General features: G+C 43.3%; 1 protein-coding gene across 5 annotated transcripts in view; it reads left to right on the top strand.

The window, feature by feature from the left end:
* LOC147419289 (uncharacterized) overlaps positions 1-17,129 on the top strand; it is a 116,084-nt gene extending 98,955 nt beyond the window's left edge. For 2 of the 5 annotated variants that reach the window (XM_086505323.1, XM_086505320.1), the window contains 2 exons: positions 16,362-16,521; positions 16,638-17,129. In XM_086505323.1, the coding sequence (XP_086361449.1) occupies positions 16,362-16,503 (142 nt within the window). In that variant the 3' untranslated portion in view covers positions 16,504-16,521; positions 16,638-17,129. Of the gene's footprint in view, positions 1-16,361; positions 16,526-16,634 lie in introns of those variants that run through there. The other 3 variants (XM_086505322.1, XM_086505321.1, XR_015187088.1) reach the window with 3 other exon arrangements.
* Positions 17,130-24,290: the final 7,161 nt, after the last annotated feature.

Here is a 24,290-nt window from a genome sequence, read left to right as displayed (position 1 = left end):
GCCTAAGAAGTGAGAACTTGTAGTGGCCGCAAAATCTTTCATGCTGCATATCTTAGTGATTGGGGAATTTTTGGGAACTTTAGTAATGATAAGTGTGACTTCAGATAACGTGATCTGCAGAGTCACACTTGATTATTTATTGAGTTATTTTTATACCCTGTGTAGCTTCTTTCTCTTCTAATGTCAGATGCAGCGGAAGGGTTTAGGGATTTAGCTTGGATCTAGTGTTCCGCACAAACAAGGACTTGAAAAGAGAAACTGCACTGAAGACAATGAACGCGAAACGAAAATGAAATGAAGTGTTATATTAAACGTCTTCAAAAGGCCAAAATGACCTATGAGACCAAGCTGATACAATCCTTGTGGATCTAATCCAATGTTTGGGTACAAAAATAGAATAAAGTGAAGTGAGAGGCTAAACAAAAAGATTAAAATCATGAGACTGAAATCATCATCATCATCATCAATGCCCGAGGATGCCCGACATCGGCCGTTGTCCGAGAAAATATTGCATCGGTCGCTGAAGAGCTTCATCAATGTCTGCCTCTGTAAATGGTGGTACTGGGCGTCTTCCATATCGTGCTAGAATAGTCCTGATCCTCTGATGGAGCCTCCGTCGATGTCGTGGTCGCCCTCGTGGACGTGGGCGTCTAGCTCTCCCGAGTTCAATCGCTCTGTCCAGTAATATACCTTTGGTGTAAGTGGGCTCTGAAGTCTGCTGTGAAGCATGCTCATCTGGCTGTTGAGTCCCTGCTCTAAAGAAGTCAGTGATCACCCACTGCCTGGTCTCCTCAAGAGACTCTCCCTGTGGTTGCGCAGCTCTAGCAAAAACAACCTGAGGCATCTTTGTTCCTGATATCTCATGACTCTAGCCAACCGTCCAAAGCCCTCTCTGAATAGACAATGAAAGCGGCCTCATATCTCATAGTATACCGGACAATGACAAATGTGATATAACCCTATGATGTGTGCATCTGACCAACAGCACATCGTATCCCATAGGATAAATGAGTGTCCATCTAGGCCGGTTTGATCACATATCCATCCTCTACTAGTTGGAGAAGATGCTCTCCATCGTGCCCAACTCTTGTACCGGCTGTATTCATGTGCTTCTAGTATCTAGTTGAATCAATTCTTGACGTATAATTCTAGTGATCTCTGTCCGTGTGAAAGAAAGGGTGGGTGCATCCAAGGTCATCTGCCCATACTAGCATTCTGTGTCCCCTTGTAGCGCTAGTTGTCGGGATGACTTAAGGGCTAGCCGAGCATATTTGTCTCTGGGGAGGGCCCATAAATTATGCATGAAGGGAACGTCCCCTAGCCCCCGTTCCGGCGTTCCGAGGGGCAGTTCCCTTCCCGAACGTTCCAGAACGTCCCGGAATGTCTGACGTTCCGGGTGGCCAATGCAAACCGGAATGGCCGTTCCGGAACGTTCCGAAACGCCCCCGGACCGTTCCGGAATGCCCAAATTGAAAAAATTGCAGTAAATGTTTGGGCTTCTTTCGAAAGTGTGCAAGGCCTCAAGGACTCATAAAATGCACCCCCCTCCCCCTTTCTCTTCACAAGCTAATCCTCAAGGCTCAAGCTCTCTCCCTCTCACTCTCAAGATCTCTCCCTCTCAAGACTCACTCTCTCAAGGCTCAAGGCTTCAAGCCTTCAAGCTCTCTTCCTTTCCCTCTCTCTCTCTCTCTCTCTCTCTCTCTCTCTCTCTCTCTCTCTCTCTCTCTCTCACATCATCTAGTCATAGCAAGGTTGAATGGTCTTCAAAACGAGTTTTTTTGTGAGTATTAGAGTCAAAGCACTCTAATACTCCTTGTATTTAAACACAAGGAGCTAAAAATTGCACTATTTGGGTGTTTTTTATACCTCCCGTTCCGCGACGTTCCCGTTCCGGACCCCTAGCCGCTCCCCCGTTCCGCGGGGATCCCGTTGCCGTTCCCGTTCCGCGTTCCGGGTAACTATGCCTCAACTACGAGAGGAGGGGCAGCTAGCTCGGCTCGAATAATCTCATGCGGCACTGAGACCTTAGCTTGAATCAGCCGAGAGATCATAAAGACTAGAGGCCCTCTCCATACATCTCCATTCATCAGTGCTACCAGATCTGCCCTGGTGGTCCATTGAGGGTCCCCAAATCTGAACCGCGTAAAGCATAGCTGAAGCCACTAGAGTGTCAAAAAGCCACAGCTTTGTTCGAGGTTCCTGAAACTCAACCTGCGAACACATCTTCTCCAATCCTCCTAAGGTTGCATAAGCTCTCGTCAATCTATCTTTGCTGCTCTCCTCAATGAAACACCGATCCACTGAAGACTACCCCAAGATAGGTGTATGCATCTGTATACTCCACCGTCTCCTGGCCATATGTAAAAGTGGGTGTTGACCTCCCGACCTATTGTGGTGTGATGTTAAACACCATGACCTTGGTTTCCCCCAGGTTAATAGACAATTCACTATCGTCAACAAATGTGTACAAAGCATCTAAATGACGCTACATCCCATCTGGGGAGTCAAAAATCAACGCAATATCATCAACATATAACATTAGTGGGATCCATGTCCCTGCCAATTGTGCTTCTCTATCAACATCCTTCTCAATGTAGTCAGCAACCTCATCCATGCCAAATAGTGTAGGAGATAGCGGGCAGCCTTGTTTCACCCAATAGTGGAGTTCACCCCACGTACATGTCCCACTATTGACTTGTACAGAGCCATGATCCCCCAAATCAACTCTTTGGGTACCCCATCTCCTGCAATTTGCGCATCAATCTAGCTCTGGGCACTGTACCGAAGGCTTTGTGGAAATCCACAAAGCAACAGTAGAGCCGTCTCCCACGTGAGCTCCCCTCCTCAATAATGTCTCTGAGTGTCAGAATGTGATCAAGAGTAGAGAAACCTTTCATGAAACCTGCCTGTCCTGTTGCCCGTACACCCTCTCTCTGTGCCCATCTACTCAAGTGCTGCTCAAGGATGGATGCTTACAATTGTGCCAATGTGTGTCCTTCATTATAGTGCGGCAATTCCGAGGCTCCCTAGGGTCCCCTGACTTGAAGATAGATATGGTAGTGGACAAACTCCAAGTATCAGGTAGGCCCTCGCACATGGCACAATTGAACATCACTGCTAAAAGCTCTGCAAGCAGATCTTTGGCTTGTATAAATGCTTTTCTACCAGGCCATCGTGATCATATGCTCTCCTAGTCTTCATCCTGTCAATGGCTTCCTTTACCATCTCCGCGGTAAAGAAAGCACATGTGTGTAGGCATGGCTCTGGTGGATCTGGAAGAGGTGTCTGCCCCGAGACTGTGTAGAGAGAGGATGCATACTGACCCCATACCTTCGTAGAAGTGATGACTGGTGGGGGAGAGTGCTCATGGAAGAGTCGTAATGCCTCGCCTGAATCTTAGCTCAAAACAATTGATATAAATCCTGCTCTAGTCGAGCTAGAAACACCCTCTTCTTCTGTCATACCAAACGTTGAGAAGCAATCCGTGACTACCTGTGAGTAATGACTCCTAGAGGTACCTCCCTTTGAAGTCAGGCTCTAGTCTCTCTGTGCCCTTGTTTGGGTAGTTCTTGTTCGTCGAACGAAATGTCTCGTTTTGTTGAGTATGTCCAGTACCGTTCCGTATGACTAGTACGTTGCATTCGGCAGTTTTTTTGGCGACTGTTTGTAGCCGTTGGCCCTTTTGACTGTTGACCATTGACTGTTGAACACACCTTTTTAGGTAGTTTTGGGACCCGAATTTAGGCAGTTTTGTCCTCATTGTATTCGATTGTTGGAGCTCCTTGAGCTTTGGATGCTCCCCCTACCACATGAAGCCCATGTGACATTGGATGCCACTTCTCTCATGCTCTAGCCTCTTCCTATTTAAGCAATGCCTCTCCTTCTTGTTCTCCAACACTTACAAGCTCTCAATTCGATGATTTTCTACTTATCATTTTGGTTTATGTAATGCTCATTCTCTTGACTCTTTACATTGTAGTATTGTGATTTGTACAAATGTCAAGTCTCTTTAAGAGTTTGAACCCAAGAGCCTAGGCCTTAGGCTTAATTGTTCTTTTATTTTGAACGTACATGACGTCGTCGTACATCTAATTTTTTTTTAGTTCGTTTAGTACCGTACATCTTCGTACGCGTACAAAACATACGGGACCGTACAAGACCACCCTAACTCGTGTAACATGCTTGGACACTTTAAGCGAGAAATCAATAGCAACCCGCGAACAAAAACTTCAAAAAATCACTGAACTTTGAGATTGAGAGAGAGAGAGAGAGAGAGAGAGAGAGAGAGAGAGAGAGAGAGAGAGAGAGAGAGAGAGAGAGAGAGAGAGAGAGAGAGAGAGAGAGAGAGAGAGAATGAAATGAAATGAAATGATATATTAACGTCTACAAAAGGCCAAAATGACGTATGAGACCAACTGATTACAATGATGGGTCTAGTACCAAGTCTGGGTACAAACAAAGAAAACTACAAACAAAGAACTGATCTAGGAGTGCTACCGACTCCTATGGTATCATGCCACAATGGTACAGAATGGGGATAAGTGTCACCATGATATAATATGCAGTAGCATGAGGCCTATCTTGATCGACACTCTGGGTGTCGTGCTAGAATCCTATGGATCCTCTGTCGCAATCTCCGTCGGTGCTGTGTGGCTCCCCTCCTTAGTCGCGGTCGTCTCGATCTCCCCAACTCTATAGCTCGGTCAATGAGAGTACCGTTGGTGTGTGTATGGGTGGGAACCGAGCTCTGTGATGGTGGTGTCCCCTCTGGCTCTGTGGTACTCAGACTGAAGAAATCTGAGATGCGTCTCTTGGGCTGTCTCTGTCTTTGCCCTCTCAATAGAGCGTCTCTATGTCTTTGTATCTCAAGTAGAAATAATCCGAGACATCTTTGATCCTGATATCTCATGACTCTATCTAACGAGTCAAAACCATCTCTGAATAAACAACGAAAGCGTCCCCGTATCTCATAGTAGACTGTGCAATGACATATGTAGTGAAACTCTGTCTTTGGCTCTGCATGGCATAACTGACATATCCTACTGTCTGCTGGTATGCCTCTGAATCTACTTGTCTCAATCCCATAGAGAGAGAGATGAATTGTTATATTTATGTCTTCAAAAGACCTATGAGACCAATCTGTTACAAAATAGTGAATCTGATACCATGTTTGGGTACAAAAGAACTAGAACAAAAATACTACTGCTACAAGCTGGAATTGTGTGGATGTGACAGCTAGCAAAATAGGTACCCAGTAAACTGGATGTAACAATGTGTGAAACAATGACAGAATGGGGGGAGAAATGGTGAGGATCCATCCTCATCTGCACTTTGGGTGTTGAGAGAGTATAGTTGGAATCCTCTGTTGTAGTCTCTGTTGATGCTGTGTAGCTCTTCTCCTCAGTCATGGTCATCTGGATCTCCGTAGCTCCAGTGCTCAATTAATAAGAGTGCCAATAGTGGTAGAGAGAGAGAGAGAGAGAGAGAGAGAGAGAGAGAGAGAGAGAGAGAGAGAGAGAGAGAGAGAGAGAGAGAGAGAGAGCGACGTAGTTCCGTGCCTAATGGTATTGGCCCAAAAGTCTGGCGTCCCTTTTGGTATTTCTTTATCATTAATCATTGCCAAGTACAACTCCTGAGGGACCTTTGCTCTCAGACTCTGCGTCCAGATGCTCTGCAGAGTGAGGCCCCAAGGGCTCTTTTTATTCTTACAAGGGATGCCCCAAAAGCAGAGCCCTAAAAGCACTTAGTTCAAAGCAGTCAATCCCAAAAGCGTCTGCTCCCAAAAGCTACCAGCGTGAAACGCAGAATTCCGTACAGCCTCAAACGTGGCACAATCAATGCAAAACGCGGAATTTTCGTACAGCTCGCTATGTCAGTGAGTCAGGGCAATTTTCAGACCTTCTGTACAGCCTGCCACGTCAGCAACTCCACATGATTCTTCTTTTCTTTATTTAAGTGTCCCTTGGGCCCTATCTGATGGGACCCCATAAGTTGGGAACAACTTATATGTTAGGTGCAGCGGAATGAATGTTTGAACTTTGCTCAAGATGAGTGCTCCGAACTGTGCTCAAGGTTCCTTTTGCTCTTGTGGAAGGAGAGCCTTCCGTTCTTAATGAGAGAGTGCAATGATCACAAACAAAGTGAATGGACACTATGCGTGCAAGTGTATCAGACTGAGAGATAGAGAAGAGAATACGACACCAAAGACGTTGTAAAACCCTCCTCCGAAGGCCCCACTCTCTATGGCGAGAGTGGTTTACTTATGATTGCACAAATCTACAATTGTTGGACTTGCCGACGATGTCGACGACGATGAGGACGACGACGAGACGGGCTGAAATCTGAAAACGCTAAGGGCTGAAATCTGCAAATGTTCTATCTGCTAAATTCTGACTCTATGTCGATGACGATGGCGATGGCGACGATGCGACGACGACGCGCTGAAAATGCAGATGCTGAAATCTGCGTTTTCTGGGCTGAAACTGTAAACCTTGCGGAAACTGACCGTGCGGCGAGGAACTGCTGCGGGAAGGTGAGATCTGCGAGGTTCGGGACTTGATTTGCGGTGTCTAAAGGCTGAAAACTGAAAACGCTGATGCTTCTTGGTGTTCCGTCGCGGTGAATCTGCAAAACGCCGGGGCTAATCTGCAAACCAAAAACGCTAGGGCTGAAAATGGTTCTGCTGTCGCCGGATGTTCTGCAAATGCAAAACGCTAGCGTGATCTGCTGTGTCGTAATGTCGCCGGGGCTGATCTGCTGTGCACATATCGCCAAGGCTGGTCTGGTCCAAAAACGCTAGGTCTATGCTATGGAGCAAAAACGCTAGGTCTCTTGGGTTCTGCTAAGAAGTTGCCTGTTGAGCAAGGTGCTCCTGCTGCCCCTTCTACCAATTAGTGCTAGTCTAGGTTTGCTTATATACAAACTTACTCAATTTGCCCTACCTACTTTCCAACAAAAGTCACTTAAAAATAATAAGTGAAAAATGTCAAAAATAGGGAAAATAGACTAAATGCACTGGAAAATTCCCTTGAAGGATTCTGATGGATTCTGATGGGAATGCTTATGATCACACTGTGTGCAACCAGAGGATATGCATCTACACCAAGTGACTGGGCATACACGGTCTACGAATAGACTCACAAAAGTGCCAGATCACTTCTAAATCTAGATTGTCTGGACTGACTGAACGCTTGTCGTGCTGTAGCTTGTCCACGAACACATGGGGTTGGATGTGTCACGTGACATTATACTTTGTCAGTTTCCATTTCGGGGATGCCACGTCATCATTTTGTGACATACCCCCCTCTTGAAAGAACTGTAATCGTCCTCGATTACGCTTGCTAAATCAGACATAAGCCATAAACCAGTTCAGTAGACATTGACTCTAAGTACTAACGCACTAGACGACACAAATCCAACACTTGTACAAAGACGACAGTCATCCACATCACATTCAAATTAAATCATGTAATGTCCATCGAGATCTCGGACCATGAACGTGTTTAGCAATCGCATCTAGATGCATACCAGATCTCACTGATGTTGGATTGACTAATTCTTATTGCTATCATGTCCATGTCATATGGAATCTCAAGACCGAAATGCTGCAGTCATTTCGTCTTTCAAACATGCACTCAGACAAGACTCACATGAGAGAGCATACGTAAATCAGAATCATTTTGGAAATTCCCATGTCGAAGTACTTCTTTCATAAAGTTATCCAGCAAAATACTCTGAGCCCATCAATATTCGTGAATCCAAAGGAAAATCAGTGACTTTATTTCATCTGGGTAACTTGTGACAAAGGAGCGAAGTGACTCCCCTCTTGTGCAGTCTCGTGTGCACTAGATTCAACCATGCTAATCCGCGGGATCTCTCGGAGTAGTCGAAGCTAGACCGAAAACCTCAAGACAAAGTTCCAGTATCTGAGCCTTGGGGGCCCTCTCTAGCACTCTTTAGTGTGCAGATTGCAGAGGAGGTGCTCCCCGGCCGTTGTACTTTGCGAATCAACAATAATAAAGAAATACCGAAAGGGGCGGCAACATTTGGGGCCAGTGCTCTTTTGGGGTGGAACTTCGCCACTCCCCGTCTCGTCTCGTGCTCTCTCTCTCTCTCTCTCTCTCTCTCTCTCTCTCTTTCATTTCGGTTGTTATTGAAGTGCTAAAAGTCTGCTCAATTTGTTCTTTTCTATTGACACGTGGTGCACGTCTTGTGACAGTGGTATAAGAGCTAACCTGAGTTGTTTTGCAGATATGTTGTATTCGCGGACGACTACTTTCTTTCAGGAACGGGGGATGTCACAAACTGTTGACGTGTCAAGCCACTGAAGAACGGAGCCAACTTTCAGATCCCGGCCAAGGGGCCATAACCCTAAAAAGAAGTAGCAACAGAAGAAGAAGTTTTACAGACTTACAAAGTCTTGACGAGTGGCCTATTTTTAAAGAAGAGTTCCCACCAACCTACGGGACCCTATTCGATGGGGCCCAAGTGACTGAGGCATTAAAAATAAAACACAACACACTCAAAAGACTTTGCACAGCCAATTTAGATGTTCCGCAATTTGCAGTGGATATTTAGGAAAATCCCAACACTTTAGGAAAATTCCAAAATTTTAGGAAAGTGTTTTTTGGGGTCAGCTTTTCATATTTAATGCTTTTAGGCTTTGGGCCTTTAAATATGAGCCTTGGGGGCCCTCTCTGGCACAAGAGGCCGTATACCATACTGTAGCCAGAATGACTTGGTTGGCGACCAATGCACGGCCAACGACAGATGACGTGAAGACCAATGACATAGCTTCCTGCGAATAGACTGTAGTACGGGTGCAAACTGCTGCTGTGAGGAAACATCAAATCCAACCTGAAAGCCCAGATATCTGTATGTCTGTCCCGGCTGCAGCCATGTGAAACCATCAGCTACCCCCCAAGTAGGTATGTCATCACTGCCAACCAGTAACCCATGGGATTTATGCCAGTTAATGCGTGCACCACTGGCAATGCAAAAAACCTCTAGGGCCTCCCGCATGGCATCAAGAGCAACTAGCAAATAGCGCAATATCAGCATAGTGTCATCAGCAAACTCCTGATCAATAAGGTCCGGAGCTGTAGGTACTGGCATGGTCAAGCCACGAAATGCATGACTCTGAGCACGAAGAAAGTCAGACATAGTCTCTCCTATAAATAGATACAGATATGCTGCTAAAGGACATCCCTGACGGACAGATCGAGAAAGCTCAAAACTGTGACTAACACGGCCACCAATAGTAATAGCATTGCTGGCAGTCCTGAAGAGAGCGGAAATGCCTGAGATCCATTTCGAAGGGAAACCCATCCTGGCTAATGATCCTTCGAGAAAGTCCCACTCAACATGATTGTATGCCTTCTCGAAGTCAAGGATGAAGAAAGCGAGAGGTTCAGAAGATGATCTGGCCCACTCTACTGCCACATAAAAAGTGAAGATGTTATCCAGTATGCATCGATCCATGACAAAGCCTCTCTCTCTCTCTCTCTCTCTCTCTCTCTCTCTCTCTCTCTCTCTTTCAGTTCGGTTGTTATTGAAGTGCTAAAAGTTTGTTCAGTCTGTTCTTTTCTATTGGCACGTGGTACCCGTCTTGTGACAATAACCATAGTGTTAAAGTGATTTTGCTTTGGTGAGGTGCCTCACTATGGCAAATACAGAGAGCCAAAAAACGGCTATCATTAACAGATCACTGCTTAGAGCAAAAGTCAGATTCTGTTCAAGAACTGATGAGTCATGCGAACGGGGCTTTGCCATACACTTAGGCAATTTGACTTACCCCACAGATGACATCATGACGCAGAAAACAGAACAAACTTTTAAAATTGAAAGTAGAAAGAGGAAGAGCCCCCAAGATCAGAAAGATAAGGATGCACGACCCCGGCTCACTCCTCGGGAGAGAGCCAACTACATCAAAGAGGGGAAGTGTTTTGGATGCAGGGAACAAGGACACATCTCCGCGAGGTGCCCTAAAAAGGCACAAAAAGAACAAGATGAAGAAAGGCAAGAGAATTCAAAAGCAGCTGAGGAACGTGGACCAAAAGGCAAGATGAAAGTAGGACTGGTTCGAGATTGCATGGGTACTGACCCAAGCACGATTGATGAAAGTACAGAACTTTGCCGAGCTTGGGGCAAAGCGAAAGATCAAGAAGCCCTGATTTTCTTTGATGGAGGAGCCAAGGCCAACTTCATTTCACATGAATTGGCTGCGCAGCTCGAGATTACACTCGATCGGATGGGACCACTAGCAGAGGCAGTTCTAGTGTCACAAACTGCTGACGTGTCAAAGCCTTGAAGAATGGAGCCAACTTACAGATGCTAGCCGAGGCGCCTAAACCCTAAGAAGAACAAGTAACAGAAGAAGAAGTCCTACCAACTTATGGGGTTCCCGTCCGATGGGGCCCCAAGTGACATAAAGGATTAAAATAAAGCAGGTTATACAATTGATGACGTGGCAGTTTTCGGAAATCACGTTGATAGTGATGACGTTGATTTTCGTAAATTACGCTGGCAACTGTTTGACATTGCTTGGACCAGAAGCTTTTGAGTTTGAAGGCTTTTCATGTAAACTGCTTTTCATAAGTCTAAGGGCCTTTAAATATGTGCTAAGGACTCATTCTTTGACACGCTTCTAGTCGAAGGGGATGGAGTACCGGCTTGTACTGTGATGATGCAATATAAAGAAATACCGAAAGGGGCGCCAAGGTTTGGGGCTAATACTTTCTGGGGTGGAATTCCTCCACTCCATGTCGCGTGTCGTCTCTCTCTTTCAGTTCAATTGTTATTTGAAGTGCTTATAAAGTTGTTCAGTCTGTTCTTTTCTATTGGCACGTGGGCGCCATCTTCTCCATCTTCATTACCATGCTATTATGTATGCTATCAAGAAGAGTGATGATAAGTGAGGAACTAATTCTTGAAATGTTTCTTCTTCCTCTTCCCTACCCTCGTTCCCTGTTAGCTCTCTCCACCTTCGAAGGTGTTTGAGGCCTTGGGACTGAGGCTTGGGATAGTTAATGCTTTCTACAAAGTCTATGTTATGCTCGTGATGCATGAAGGTTTCCATATTCATTGCATCACCTAGGTCACAAGGAACACAAAGATTGTATAGTACCAAGTCTCTCTCTTAATGGGAGAAACTATAATACAAATGCCTATTGGAGGGGGGGAAGGCTCCACATAAATCTGGTACTCAATTGTAGTCATGTTCTCTAAACTCTCTCTCTTGCAAAAGTATTGTTCATGCCAAGTTAACTAAATGCTATGTTTATGTTTCTACCATCAATTAATTTCACCTCTATGCTCAATAAGTAATTCCACAAAAGTGCTATCTCTAATTTCTGCTACTCTCAAAGTTCATGGGCCTTTTCCATTACATTGGTATTAGAGCATTTGGTTTCTCTTTTCTTGCTTAAGAAGAGAGGTCCTTAAGTAGCCTATAAACGGTTGATTTTGTTAATATATTAGGAGAAGTGGAATTGGGATCTATTATTGGTTCTGTTGAGTTCACTATGTGGGATACAGTGCATACCTCGGGAGCTTTGGAATTAATAATGGGGTCTTTTTAGACTTGCCTACGACTTTACCATTATTGAGCCATAAGAAGTCCAAAAGGAGCTAGCCCTCGACAATTATGCCAGTCTGTTTGTTTACTCGATTTTTTTGAAAGAGTTGAATGATGATCATAAGAAAAATATGTCAGATCTAGAAAAAGGACGCCAAGATTTTTTCCACACTCATGCCGATTGCTTTTCTGAGGGCCTGCCAGGCGAGTTGTCACCAGCTCGTCTTGAGGATCATACCTTTGATTTGATACTTGGAAGCACACCACTAAACCGGCCACCTTATTGTGTGAGCCGAGCCCAGAATGAAGAGATTATGAACCAAGTGAAAGACCTCTTGGAAAAGGGTCTTGTCCAATCGACTACTTCACCTTACTGCTCTCCGGTGTTGTTGGTTTTGAAGAAAGACGGATCTTGGAGAATGTGCATTGACTATAGAGCTTTCAACAAAATCACCATCAAGAACAGATTTCCGATTCCTAGGATCGATGATATTCTAGACCGACTATAGGGATCCTCTTGTTTCAGTAGGATCGATTTGAAGAGCGGATATCATCAGATCCGAATTGCGGCGGGAGATGTCGACTTTTGGTTTATTTGAGTTTCTGGTGATGCCTTTTGGCCTAACCAATGCTCCAACGACATTTAACCGAATGATGGACAAGATTTTTCGAGAGTACAGACTATTTGTTGGCACTTTCTTTGACGACATCATTGTTTTCTCCAAGGATGAGATTGAACATCTGCTACAGGTCTCTCAGGCATTACGAGATCACAAGTTGGTGATTAATGCAACGAAAAAGAATTTTTCCTTCATGAGATACACTTTTTGGGACACATTGTCTCAGCAGCAGGAGTGCAGATAGACCCGACCAAGATAGAGACTATTCGTGATTGGCCCGATTTGAAGAATGTCCATGAAGTTAGAAGCTTCTTGGGCTTATGTTCTTACTACTGGCGGTTCATTAGAAAGTTTGCGAAGGTTGCTTCCCTTTGCATATCTTGACACAGAAAGGAGTCCCTTTCTTGTGGGGACGCACAGAGGTGACTGCCTTTCAGACATTGAAAGAGAAATTGACTATAGGTAACAGGACCAATTTTGACTTTGCCAGATTTGCAGAAGTCATTTGAAGTATATTGTGATGCTTGTGGTCGTAGTCTGGGTGCGGTCTTAATGCAAGAAGGCCATGTCATTGCCTACGAGAGCCGATTGTTCTCAAGGCCGGAATTGACAGCACAGATTTATGAAAAAAAGCTTTTGGCGGTTATCCATGCTCTTAATCAGTGGCAACATTACCTACTCGGAGCAGATTTTACTGTCTTCACAGACCATCAGAGTTTACGCTATTACTGGTCACAGAAGCAGCTAATCGGAAAAACAGATGCGGTGGGCGAACATCTTGTCACAATTTCACTTCCAGATTGTCCATATGCAGGGACAAAAGAATTTGGTGGCAGATGCTATCTTTGAAACCGTTGGTTCTGGTTATTTCTGCGATACATCATAGGAGCTTCGAGGATATGGTCGATCAGTATACCACAGATACAGATTTTGCAGATATTTTCACTCGGATACGGAATGGGGAGGTAGTAGTGGGATATTCCATTCGAGATGGCTACTTGATGAAGAAAACCATGTTGTGCGTTACACAGCCGTTGAGGGAAAAGGTTCTAACCGAATGCCACTGTCCACCTTTTACGGGTCACCGTGGCATAGCTACCACCTTGAAAGGTGTGGAGAGATACTTCTTTTGGCTGGGACTCAAGGATGTGGATGATTTTATACGCAGTTGCTTGGTATGCCAGAAGGTCAAGTTTGTCAGGCATAAATCACAGGAATTGTTACAGCCTTTACCCATACCTGCCTACCCTTGGGAAAGTATTGCAATGGATTTCATTTTTGATCTCCCGAGAACATAGAGTGGGCACGATGGTATCTGGACTGTTATTGATAGATTTAGCAAGCAAGCTCGTTTCATTCCAGTGAAGAAGACAGTCAAGTTGGATGACTTAGCGAGATTGTTTGTGGTCCAGATCTTCAAATTGCATGGCATGCCTGAGACGATTGTCTCCAACAGAGACCCCAGATTCATGAGTTTGTATTGCAAGGCTATTTGGAAGAACATTGACACGCGGTTGCAGTTCTCGTCATCTTTCCACCCGCAGACTGAGGGGCAATTAGAGATTGCTAATTCAGTGGTACTAGATTTATTGAAGTCTTATATCTCGGATCAGAAGACTCAATGGGAAAAGTATTTACCTTTGGTGGAATTTGCCTACAATAACACGATACACTCTTCGACGGGAAAGGCGCCTTTTGAGATTATTGAAGGTGCTACGAAGGTTCCACCCTTCCTAAGCACGAAAGATAAGATTTTTGAAGCCGACGAGTACACGCGGGACTTGGGCACGACTTTTGCCAAGGTCCGGGAGGCTTTGTAGAAATCTCAAGAAAGACAAAAAAAGGCAGCAGATTGACATCGCACGATTTGAAATTAAAGGAGAACGATTGGGTGCTCTTATGTTTTGAGAAGGCACACCTGAGAAAGAAAAAGAGAAAGGAGCGGCTTTTTCCAAAGCTTAGCATGAGATACTATGGACCTTTCGAGATTTCCAAAAAGATTAATGATGTCTCCTTTTGATTGAAGCTGCTCAATACATCTATGAGGTCCCGAGTGGATCTAGATGCGATTGCTAAATACGTTGCCGATTAATCATGGTCTGAGATCCGAATGAATTTTTAAAAGTGATTTGTCATGTGATGTCAAGTGATGTCCTGTGATGTGACTGTCGATTGGTACATGTGCTAGATGTGTTCCTAGTGCGTCTGTACTAATGGTCAGTGTCTGCTAAGACAGTTTATGGCCTCTGTCTGTTTTGCAGGCGTAATCGAGGGCGATTACAATGCTTTCAAGAGGGGGGTATGTCACAAACCAGTGATGTGGCATAACCCTAGGGTTGCAAACTAGACACACTCTCTCGGTGGTTGTAGATTTCCGTTAATCACGCTTGCTGACGTGGCAGAGTTTCCCAAATTTACGCTGAATATTGACGTGGCATGACTGTATGGCAGCCCCCGCGTTTTGCGGCGCTTTTTGCGGGCAGCTGTATGGATGTTTTCCCTACGCAAAAGATGGCCTGTTTTTACTCTACCCAAAGGTTGAAATTCTATGCAAAAATTAAGGCAGCTTTTGGGGATTATTTGCTTTATCTGCCAAGCAAGAAGCTTGTGAGATAAAATTGCTTTATTTTAGGCTTTTAATGGGCAGCTTTTGGGGCTCTGCTTTTGGCATCCCTTGTAAACCTTTATAAGTGTGGCTTGGGCTCCCACTTCTCAGAGGATCTGGACGCAGAGTCCGAGAGTGAGACCCCTCCCACTCTCTTGTACTTTGAACACAGATTAATACAAAAACAGATACCGAAAGAGGCACCAGTCTTTGGGGCCAATATCTCTAGGCACGGAACTCTGCCGGGCCGTGTCGAATCAATTGTGAACTGTGAACTGTTTTGAAGCGAATCTCTGCTGTGTTGCGGTAGAATCTTGACTTGGAGTGTCCAAGTTTGTTACAGTAATATAGATGTGACATTTTTCCAAAATAAAAATAAGAAAATTATGGGAGGACATATCTTGTTTTTTCATTGGGAGAGTCTCCCCGCATGATGATGTAGCCCTCTCTATCAGGGGCAGATTGTAGCCCATTGGGCAGTTTTTTCAACTAATGGAAGGATCTTCTGGGTGGGGCCGGGGGGCAATTTTGGGAGGATATTTTGACTCTCATCATGAGTTACAAACGGATCTGCGACTGGCCGGACAGAGCCAAGCGTCTTTGATGTCGAGGGGACAAAAGATGTATACAATGGCTACAGCAAATAATGGGGAGGGGGGGAAGTCAAACAAGAGGCCTGTAGTGCTAGTTAAGACCATGTCCCAGTGTGCAGAAAGGTCCTGACTCCCACAAATTTATGAAAGCCTAGGGTGGTATCTGTACTCCGGTGTCTGTGGGAGCTGCCCTGTGTGCATAAGCTAAAGCCAAAACGCGTGAACTGTCAGTGTAGGTTGATCAGGTCATAGTAACATGGGACACGTCCCGTATGGTTGGGATGGGGCTTAGAGGGGACTCTTGTGGGGTTCGAAACAAGTGGGTGGTTCTGGGACGAGGGGAACGAGAGGGTAGTGGGGATGGGAAGCCCAAAAATCGGCGTCCCATGTTACTATGGCTCAGGTTGCCCTTCGAAAATACGGTAACACTGAGACTTTCAAAGGAAATAGAGGCACAGGCTGCCAATCAACTCCACTCTTAAGTTTCTCTGGAGCTCTTGTTCTTGTTGAGAAGTCCAATCCTCAGGGTGCCCCGCTTGCAGTCTAATGCCTAGGTTGTCCTGGCCGGCTCAGAGCCCATATCATAGCCTGCTCATGTGCTATGATTTCCACAGTGAGATAAGCTGTGCATGTTTACAGAGGCTATCCACAATAAATCAACATTTCCTGTGAAGTTCGAGAAAGATTCTGCGAAAATCCACGTTAATAAGGTCCCTCACACAGTTTTGTGACGATTATACTTCACATTCAACAAACAATGGAACTGCAACAAATTTGTCCCCATCCTTTCACAGACTAAATAATGGCATCTCTACATGAAAATGGAGACATCTTACAAGTGTCTGCTAATACAGCCCGCTAACAAAATGCATGTTACCTGCCTCGTTTCTCATAAAATCTTGTTGCCATAGTGTTCGTTTTAATTTTGCATGAGTGGGCTTTTGCATTGACATCATAACCTCTTGCAGACATAATACTCATCACTACCTGAATTTCTTTGGAGCTATACGAGATTCAATTCAAGGCGGTTATTTTATGAAGTTCAAGGATTGGTTTGTTGGTAGAAGGCGAGCAATGAGTGAGGCAATTCTTATGTCTTGTAATGCCTAATGTCATTCAAAAGCAAGGGTAATTGCGCTCTCTCTCTCTCTCTCTCTCTCTCTCTCTCTCTCTCTCTCTCTCTCTCGCACGCACGCACGCACGCACGCACACTAACTAACTAACTAACACATGGATTCTAGTAGTATGGCAGGAGTATGCAGCATAAGCTGAACAGCTTGCCTCAGGAAATTTAGAGATTGAACGACACAGGATCTGGATTTCATGCTTCAGCAATGTGCCAGGCCTTTGGTGAGCCAATCGTATACTACCACATCAGAACATCACTGTGGGCTGCTGCACTCGGTAACTAAGCACATTTGCGCAGGCTGCCTTGTTAGAGGTGACCTTCTAAATTACTCTTTTTTGTATCCATATTGGACAAATAAATGACTTGGCAGGTATGGTGCAAATTCCTCTCTGGTGCTCTCTCTCTCTCTCTCTCTCTCTCTCTCTCTCTCTCTCTCTGGTTATGCCATTTCCCTCTTGAATAACAGGTCTTGAGTTCAACTCTACTTGTGGGCTAAATATTTAAGGTCTCTTGGGATACTTTCCTACGACGTTAAAACTCTCTTCTTCTTCTCTGTTTTTTCTTGGCCTACATAAGGCGTTCATATAGTATTTTCCTCTTTGGAGCACTTGTGGACTATTGGATAATGATTCTCGATTAGAGCCCCATGGCAAACTGAATTATGGCAGACCTTTTTTTCTTCCTATTTCTTGGAAGAGAGGCAAGGCATTAACTATGTATTGCATTTTGTATATGTAAGAGTGTGAGAGATAGGTGACATTTGTTTTCCTGTTTCTGTAGAGAAGGTGATGGAGTAGTGGGTCATATACACCCTTTCTCATCTTATGTAGGCTATTGTGACTTTTCACCTTGTTTAAAGAGGAAACGATACTTGATACTTTAGCAGTCATTTTGAAATGTCACTACAAAATGGCTGGCATAGATGTATATTAAAATTCATCAGGCTCTTGGGTTTGGTATCATAGCAATACAAATGGGAAAGGTGTCGCACACTCCAGCATCTCGTCTACGAAGTTATTGATTGTGGATATAGGGGGATGGTGTTTTGCATCCTTGTGCGATTGTGTCTGTGCTAGATCTCAATGTATCAGGGATAAGTGTGAGTGCTTGGAGCTTTTGTCATCTCTGCCAAGCCTTGATTTGCATTATCCTTAAAAGTTTGTGACATGTGGCAAATATTTTAGTCACTTCAGAATTTGTGTTGCTTATTTCAACACAAGATTGTTTATGTGGGTAGCTTGGGCCAGAAAAAGCAAGACTCTTCAGGGTACTCATGTAGCATTTTTCGTGCACATTGAAAGGGAACGAAGAGTGAATCCTGTTGGAACGTTTGAATGGCTCCTAGCTTTCTGGCTCATAGCTGCCATCTGCCCTCTTAAAGCTTGGGAAAGGCAAATGTTAAATCAGATCTCGGAGCCGGTGTCTCTAGGTATTGAAATGCACATGGTATGCTAGTATTTGTAGCTTCACTAGTTTTCAGGTAAGCACCATTAAACTCCACTAGATGTGAGAATACCACCAATACTATGCGAGACTTGGCTGTTGAAAAGAATTTTGCAAAGTTATTGGTTCACTTGAATCGGGTGTTCTTTGACGATGAAGCGCTTGCCATCCAGATCGACTATAAAATCAGAAATCAGTGGAAATCCCTATTCTGGATGGTGGTGTTGGTGTCAATATAGTGGGTGAACATGTCAAAAAAAGGAATCCCCGTTGGAAAGATGATTTTACCCGTCATTTTAGGATGCCTCATTTTATGGTCGTATGTAACTCACATTATGTACTCTGGTACTCAATGGTTTATGCTATTGATGTGGGACTAAGCTACACGTGCACTCTGTTGAATGTACTTGTGTTGTACTTTGTCAGCCCTATGGATGAAATTTTGCTTATTGCTCTCAGTATAGATCCTGGAATTTTGTCCGAGAAAAGAGTCGCGCTGTTCTCAGGGTTATGATGCTTGAAATAGTTTACGAAGATATTTGAGGGTTGTACGTATACAAGAAGCTGGTATGGAGGCAATTGCTCTCCACAACAAAAAGATCTAGGTATGCTCTTCATTCTTTTAGGAAGCAATTTGACAAAGTAGTTACAATTGTGAGGCAACGGTTGTTGTGAGAGACCATTATTCTAGGAGTTATGGAGCCTCTTATTTTTAGCAACAAAAGGTGTACCGAGAATTTCAGTGCTAGGTTTGGTAGGTCTTGGTACAGGACTACCAAATATGCCAAGCCTGATAAACGCAACACATTTGGCTTCCAAGCCATTTCTAATTTAGTAATTTTCTTTTAAAAAAAAATGGCTCTATTTTTACAAAAAATCTGCCATGCATAGGAGATTGTAGGAATCATGCATGGTGTTTGTTTTACAAGCATGTATATTGTTGTGGTTTATTAAATTTTTTTGTGTTTTTCCTGTATGGTGTAAAGATTTTCATCATTCAATTACATGGATGTTATTTTCCATTGTTATAGAACTGGCATCTATAAAAGTGTTGAGGTTTAAAACATTCTTAATCTTGGAAACTCAAACCCTACCAACTCCACCAACAAGCCTCCATAATAAATTTCTAAAGAGCATATGCAATAGAAATTACAATGGAGCCCTTCATAAACCTTTTAGAAAGTCTCTCCACCGCTATCATAATGACGATGCGGTGCTTTTTTTGTATATTAAAAACAATATTGTTTTAGCTCGTCAAAAGCATTTAGCTTGTCAAAAACATTTTGAGCTTTTGCAAAGAGACCACTTTTAGAATACCTATCAGTCTTGTGCATCACTTCAAGAACTCGTACCTCGCAATGTCTTGCATACTGCAATATGCTACTTAGATGAGGATATTGGTGAACATATTTAAAGAGAAGCCCTTGCTTTGCATCCTTGTGAAACAATCCTAGCTCTATGTAAAAGTCACTATATAGGTTCCACATATAACCAAAGCCTCACATACTCAGAGGTAGTATTGGTGCATCTAGTGGAAAATTTGATTAGTTAAGCCCTTGGAGAGAAACCCTTGTTTTGTGTTCGCTAAAATTATATCTTTCTAGTCTTGCATCACGGGTGTATCTTGCAATCAAGAGAGTCCAAGAGGTAAACATCTCAAGCAAGAACTTGTTGAAATTGTCTTTGCCCCTGCTTTATCGTGCATACTCTACAGTCAACATAGTCCCATAGGTGGCATCGCGGACAAGCAGCTCACCAAGGACTCTTTGTGCTTTGGAAAGTACTATACATTCAAAATAAGCGTTGATAAAGCATTTAGGCACATTTTTTTTATTTTTGGAAAATCGTGACTAGCAATTTCTGTGCTGTATTAATGTCTTGTATATTGCAAATAGCTTAAACATGAAAGCATGGGTGACCGCCTATAGAAACAAACCCTCACACCACGCGTTGCTTCACCAATTCCGCAAGTAGCGTGTCAAGATCTTTTCAAGGTACACCATACTTTCCATACTTGTTGACAAGAGTATGTGCAAGAATGACCTTTCTTAAAAAACAACCATTGACCAAGAAAATCAACATGAATTTGTTTGCCCATGTTAACATTTAGCATAGTGTCATATTTCTTGAAAATGAAATCATAGGTTATTGCATCAAGGGCGACATCCATGCTTCACATCCTATGGAAAAGACAAAGAACTTCAACCTCACCCGAAAGAGCTTCCTACACCTTACCCCTATAGCCTACAATAATCAAGAGGTTGCTTCTTGTACACATTAGGTAGAGAATGGGGTTTAGGAGGGCATCTTTATTTGGGAGTCTAAGGAGTCAAACCTTCAATATGAAGAAAGCAATAAAAGATAAACTTCGTTCTGGCAAAACGGCTCTTTTATTTGAATTTAATTTTTTCTCCCAAAATGAAATTTAAAATCTAGTGGGTTAAAACATATCATGTAGCAAATCTATGAACAGAGCTCTCTAGGTAAATCGTAGATTTATAATTTCACTCAAATTTGCAATTGTATGTAGGAGTTATGGAAGGCCGGAATTCGTAAGATTGTTCGTTCCTCTTTGGGGGGAAAGGTGCATCTTCTGACCACTGTTACACCTCTATTACACACCCACCATTCTTGCACACATGGCGTGTACCTATTCGATATAATGTTAATCACTTCCATAATCTCATGGAAAATAAAGAGGGCCTCCTAGATCCCATCCTTTTTCTAATGAAATTCTTGGTGAGTACTTGTGCTTTCAACATTGCTTGATCTAGTTTTACATTTGTGACAAGGGCTTTGGCAAGAGCATACATGTACGTGTGTTGTTGTGCATGTTGTGATTGACAAAAAATGAGATGAGGAGTTAGCTTGCTTTGGTATATGAACAACACGATCTCATTCAAACACCAAATGTATAAGATGTAAACATGGCACATGCTCATTACATAGGCTAGAGATTGAGAATAGGAGGGCATACTGCACATGAAAATATCTATCAACCAATCCCCAAGCATGACATCCTTCTACAACGTCGAACGAAGTATCTTCTTGTTAACTCTCTTACTCATGTCAACAGCTTGCATAAGTCCACTAGCCTCAAGGTGCAAGCATAGGTGAATGCATTTAGAGAAATGCTTTCTATTTGCATCCGCGTTCAGAGCTACCTTGACACAATGAAGTTGGGCATATCCAACAATAAATGCATTGGAGGTGATTTTCTGGAGAGAAAGCCCACCAAGAGCTTTTTTTGCTTTCGTGGGAGCATCACAATTGGCATATAGGTAGACCAAAGCACCGTCAAGTACGATATTTGATAACAATCTCAATGTGAGAAACCCTCACAATGTATTTGTCTAAAGCAGCCTAGGGCTATAAGAGCACTCCAAGGGACTTTGTCTTGTAAGAATCTCTCACTTCGCATTTGGGAAAAGTAGACCAGATCTTTTTTTCCATATCCATCTTGTGCATATCTTGCAGTCAACGCCTCTGACTATCAATCACATCATGAATTCTGATATCCATGTCCCAAGCACAACATCTTTTCTCAATAAACTCTAACTAACAATATAATTGTGAACTTTTGTGTCCATATCAACATCTTGCGTAGAGCCACATGCCTTCAAGATGCATGTGGAGGTGATCGCATTTGTTGAAAACAGACAAGAGCTTTCTTCTCAGGGGTAAACCATGGAATCAATGCATTCCAAGAGGCCACACTCCATATAGGAAGTTGGAAATAGCCTAGGGCTTTCTGGCAATGCTCCCTGTAGTATGTATCCTACGACCAGTGCATTCCAATGCTTTGCATCTATTGAAAAAATCCTAGAGATGTGTGGCCTTGCTCTTATTGTGCACATCCCACAATCAGTGCATTCAAAGAGGTGACATTCCGGACAAGAAGCTGCTCAAGCACTTTTTGTGCTTTCTCAAGCGCACCACATCTAGCATACATATCGACCAAGGCATCGCCAAGCACGACATCTTTTTTCATCAATAGCCCTTGAATAACAATATTAGTCTGAATTTTTGTGTCCATATCAACATCTTGCGTAGAGTCACATGCCTTCAAGATGCACGCATACGTCATTGCATTTGCTGGAAATAGACTAGAGTTTTCTTCTGTGCTAAATCTTGCAATTAGTGCATTCCAAGAGTCCACACTCCGTTAGGAAGTTGAAAAGAGCCTAGAGCTTTTTGGCCCTGCTTCTATTGTGCGGATCCTATAACCAATGCATTCCAATGCTTTGCATCCATTTAAAAAAGCCTAGAATTTTCTGGTGTTGCTCTTCTTGCGTACATCTTGCAATGAGTGCATTCTAAGAGAACATTCTGGACATGAAGCTCCTTAAGCACTTTTTGTGCGTTCTCAAACGCACCACATTTGGCATACATCTCAACCAAGAAGTGCCAAGCACAACATCAAGAACACCATATTTGGTGCTTTCTCAAGTGCACCACATTTGGCATACATCTCAACCAAGACAGTGCCAAGCACGACATCAAGCACACCACATTTGGTGCTTTCTCAAGCGCACCACATTTGGCATACATCTCAACCAAGACAGTGCCAAGCACGACATCGTTTTTCATAATCCTTTGGAGCTGCTCTTGTTGCGCACATCCCGCAATCTGTGCCAGATAGGAAGCTCATCATGCACTTTTTGTGCTCTCTCAAGTGCACCACATTTGGCATACATATTGACCAAGACAGTGCCAAGCACGAAATCTTTTTTTAACAGTCTCTGACTAACAATATAATTGTGAATTTTGTGCCCATATCAGCATCTTGCATAGAGCGACATGCCTTCAAGATGCATGTGTAGATGATTGCATTTGGAGAGAGGCCCTCCCTTCACATACATATCAACCAAGACAGTGCCAAGCATGACATCTCTTTTCAACAGCCTCAGACTAACAATATAACTTTGAATTTTGGTGCCCATGTCAGCATCTTGCGTACAACCATATGCCTTCAAGATGCATGCGTAGGTGTTTGCATTTGGAGAGAAGGCCTCGTTTCGCATACATATCGACCAAGATAGTGCCAATCCCGGCACCTCTTTTCAAGAGCCTCTGACTAACAATATAATTGTGAATTTCTGTGCCCATATCAGCATCTTAGGTAGAGCCACAACCTTCAAGATGCATGTATAGGTGAGTTCATCTGAAGAGAGGCCCTCACTTTGCATACATATCGATCAAGATAGTGCCAAGCATGAAATCTTTTTTCAACAGCCTCTAGCATTGCTCTTGTTGTGCACATCCTATGGAGAAAATATGGTGATGGTGTGGCACAAAACCAATAGAGCTTATGGCGGATATGCCAATGAAGAATTCATGGCTTAATACCTTGAATAAGAGTAGCATAAGTTTGATTTGGGGAGAGAATGTGTTGATGTACATAGTAAACTTTGATTATTGCATTATTGTTTGTACACAAGTGGCTCTTTTGTCGAGCTAGATAAAGCACAAAGTGTTCCATACATGCACAATGCAATAGGTGGCGTTTTGTAAGATCTTTCACATAGATGGCTCATTACAACTCCACATGATAATCACAAGGGTTTGCATACACGGCTTACACACATGAAAATATGGTGATGGTGTGGCACTAGACCGATGAGACAATGTCAAATGGAGATGAAACTTTACAAGGGCAATGAATGCACCAATCCCCTTGCCTGTGCAACTTTTCATTGAAATCCAAGTCTAAATCTTTGGTCTTGTGTTACACTATTGCCTGGGTCTTTATGAAAAAAAAATGGGGATGGTGCCGCACAAGACCGACGAGATGTTGTCAAAAGGCAATCAGCTTTGTAGGGATGGGGATTGCACTAGCTCCTTACCTTTGAAATTTTTATTTCCAGGTGATTGTCTTGTTAGCCTCGTGCCACACCATTGATATATTTTGGTCATAGAACTCCTTTGGGTACTTATGGAAAAAATATGGCTAAGATGCAACATGAGACTGGTGAGATGATGCCAAATGGAAATGAAACTATCATGTAGTAGCACTACAGAGGAAAAAATCATGAGATAACATAGAAATATGAAATAATTCCATAATACATTTCTCAATGAAGTCTACAAGAAGTAAGATAAACAAGGGGGCTCATATAGGTGGAATGGAACTACAAGTGGTATGGATTAGGGAACATCATCACAATTATCATCACAAGTACTAGCACCAATTGCATCAGTGACATCTACAACTCCTACTCTGCTATGCATAGCCTCCATGATGCTTTTATGATAATTGGGATGCAAGCGCCAATGAGACATATCCCCTATTTTTTTTGTGGACAATCCCCTAAAGGTGTAGCTT

Source organism: Adiantum capillus-veneris, chromosome 29 (assembly GCF_014529385.1).
Source record: "Adiantum capillus-veneris isolate H3 chromosome 29, ASM1452938v2, whole genome shotgun sequence".
NCBI classification, from domain to species: domain Eukaryota; kingdom Viridiplantae; phylum Streptophyta; class Polypodiopsida; order Polypodiales; family Pteridaceae; genus Adiantum; species Adiantum capillus-veneris.
Note: the sequence above shows the minus strand (reverse complement) of the source record. Positions and strands in the feature narration are given on the sequence as shown.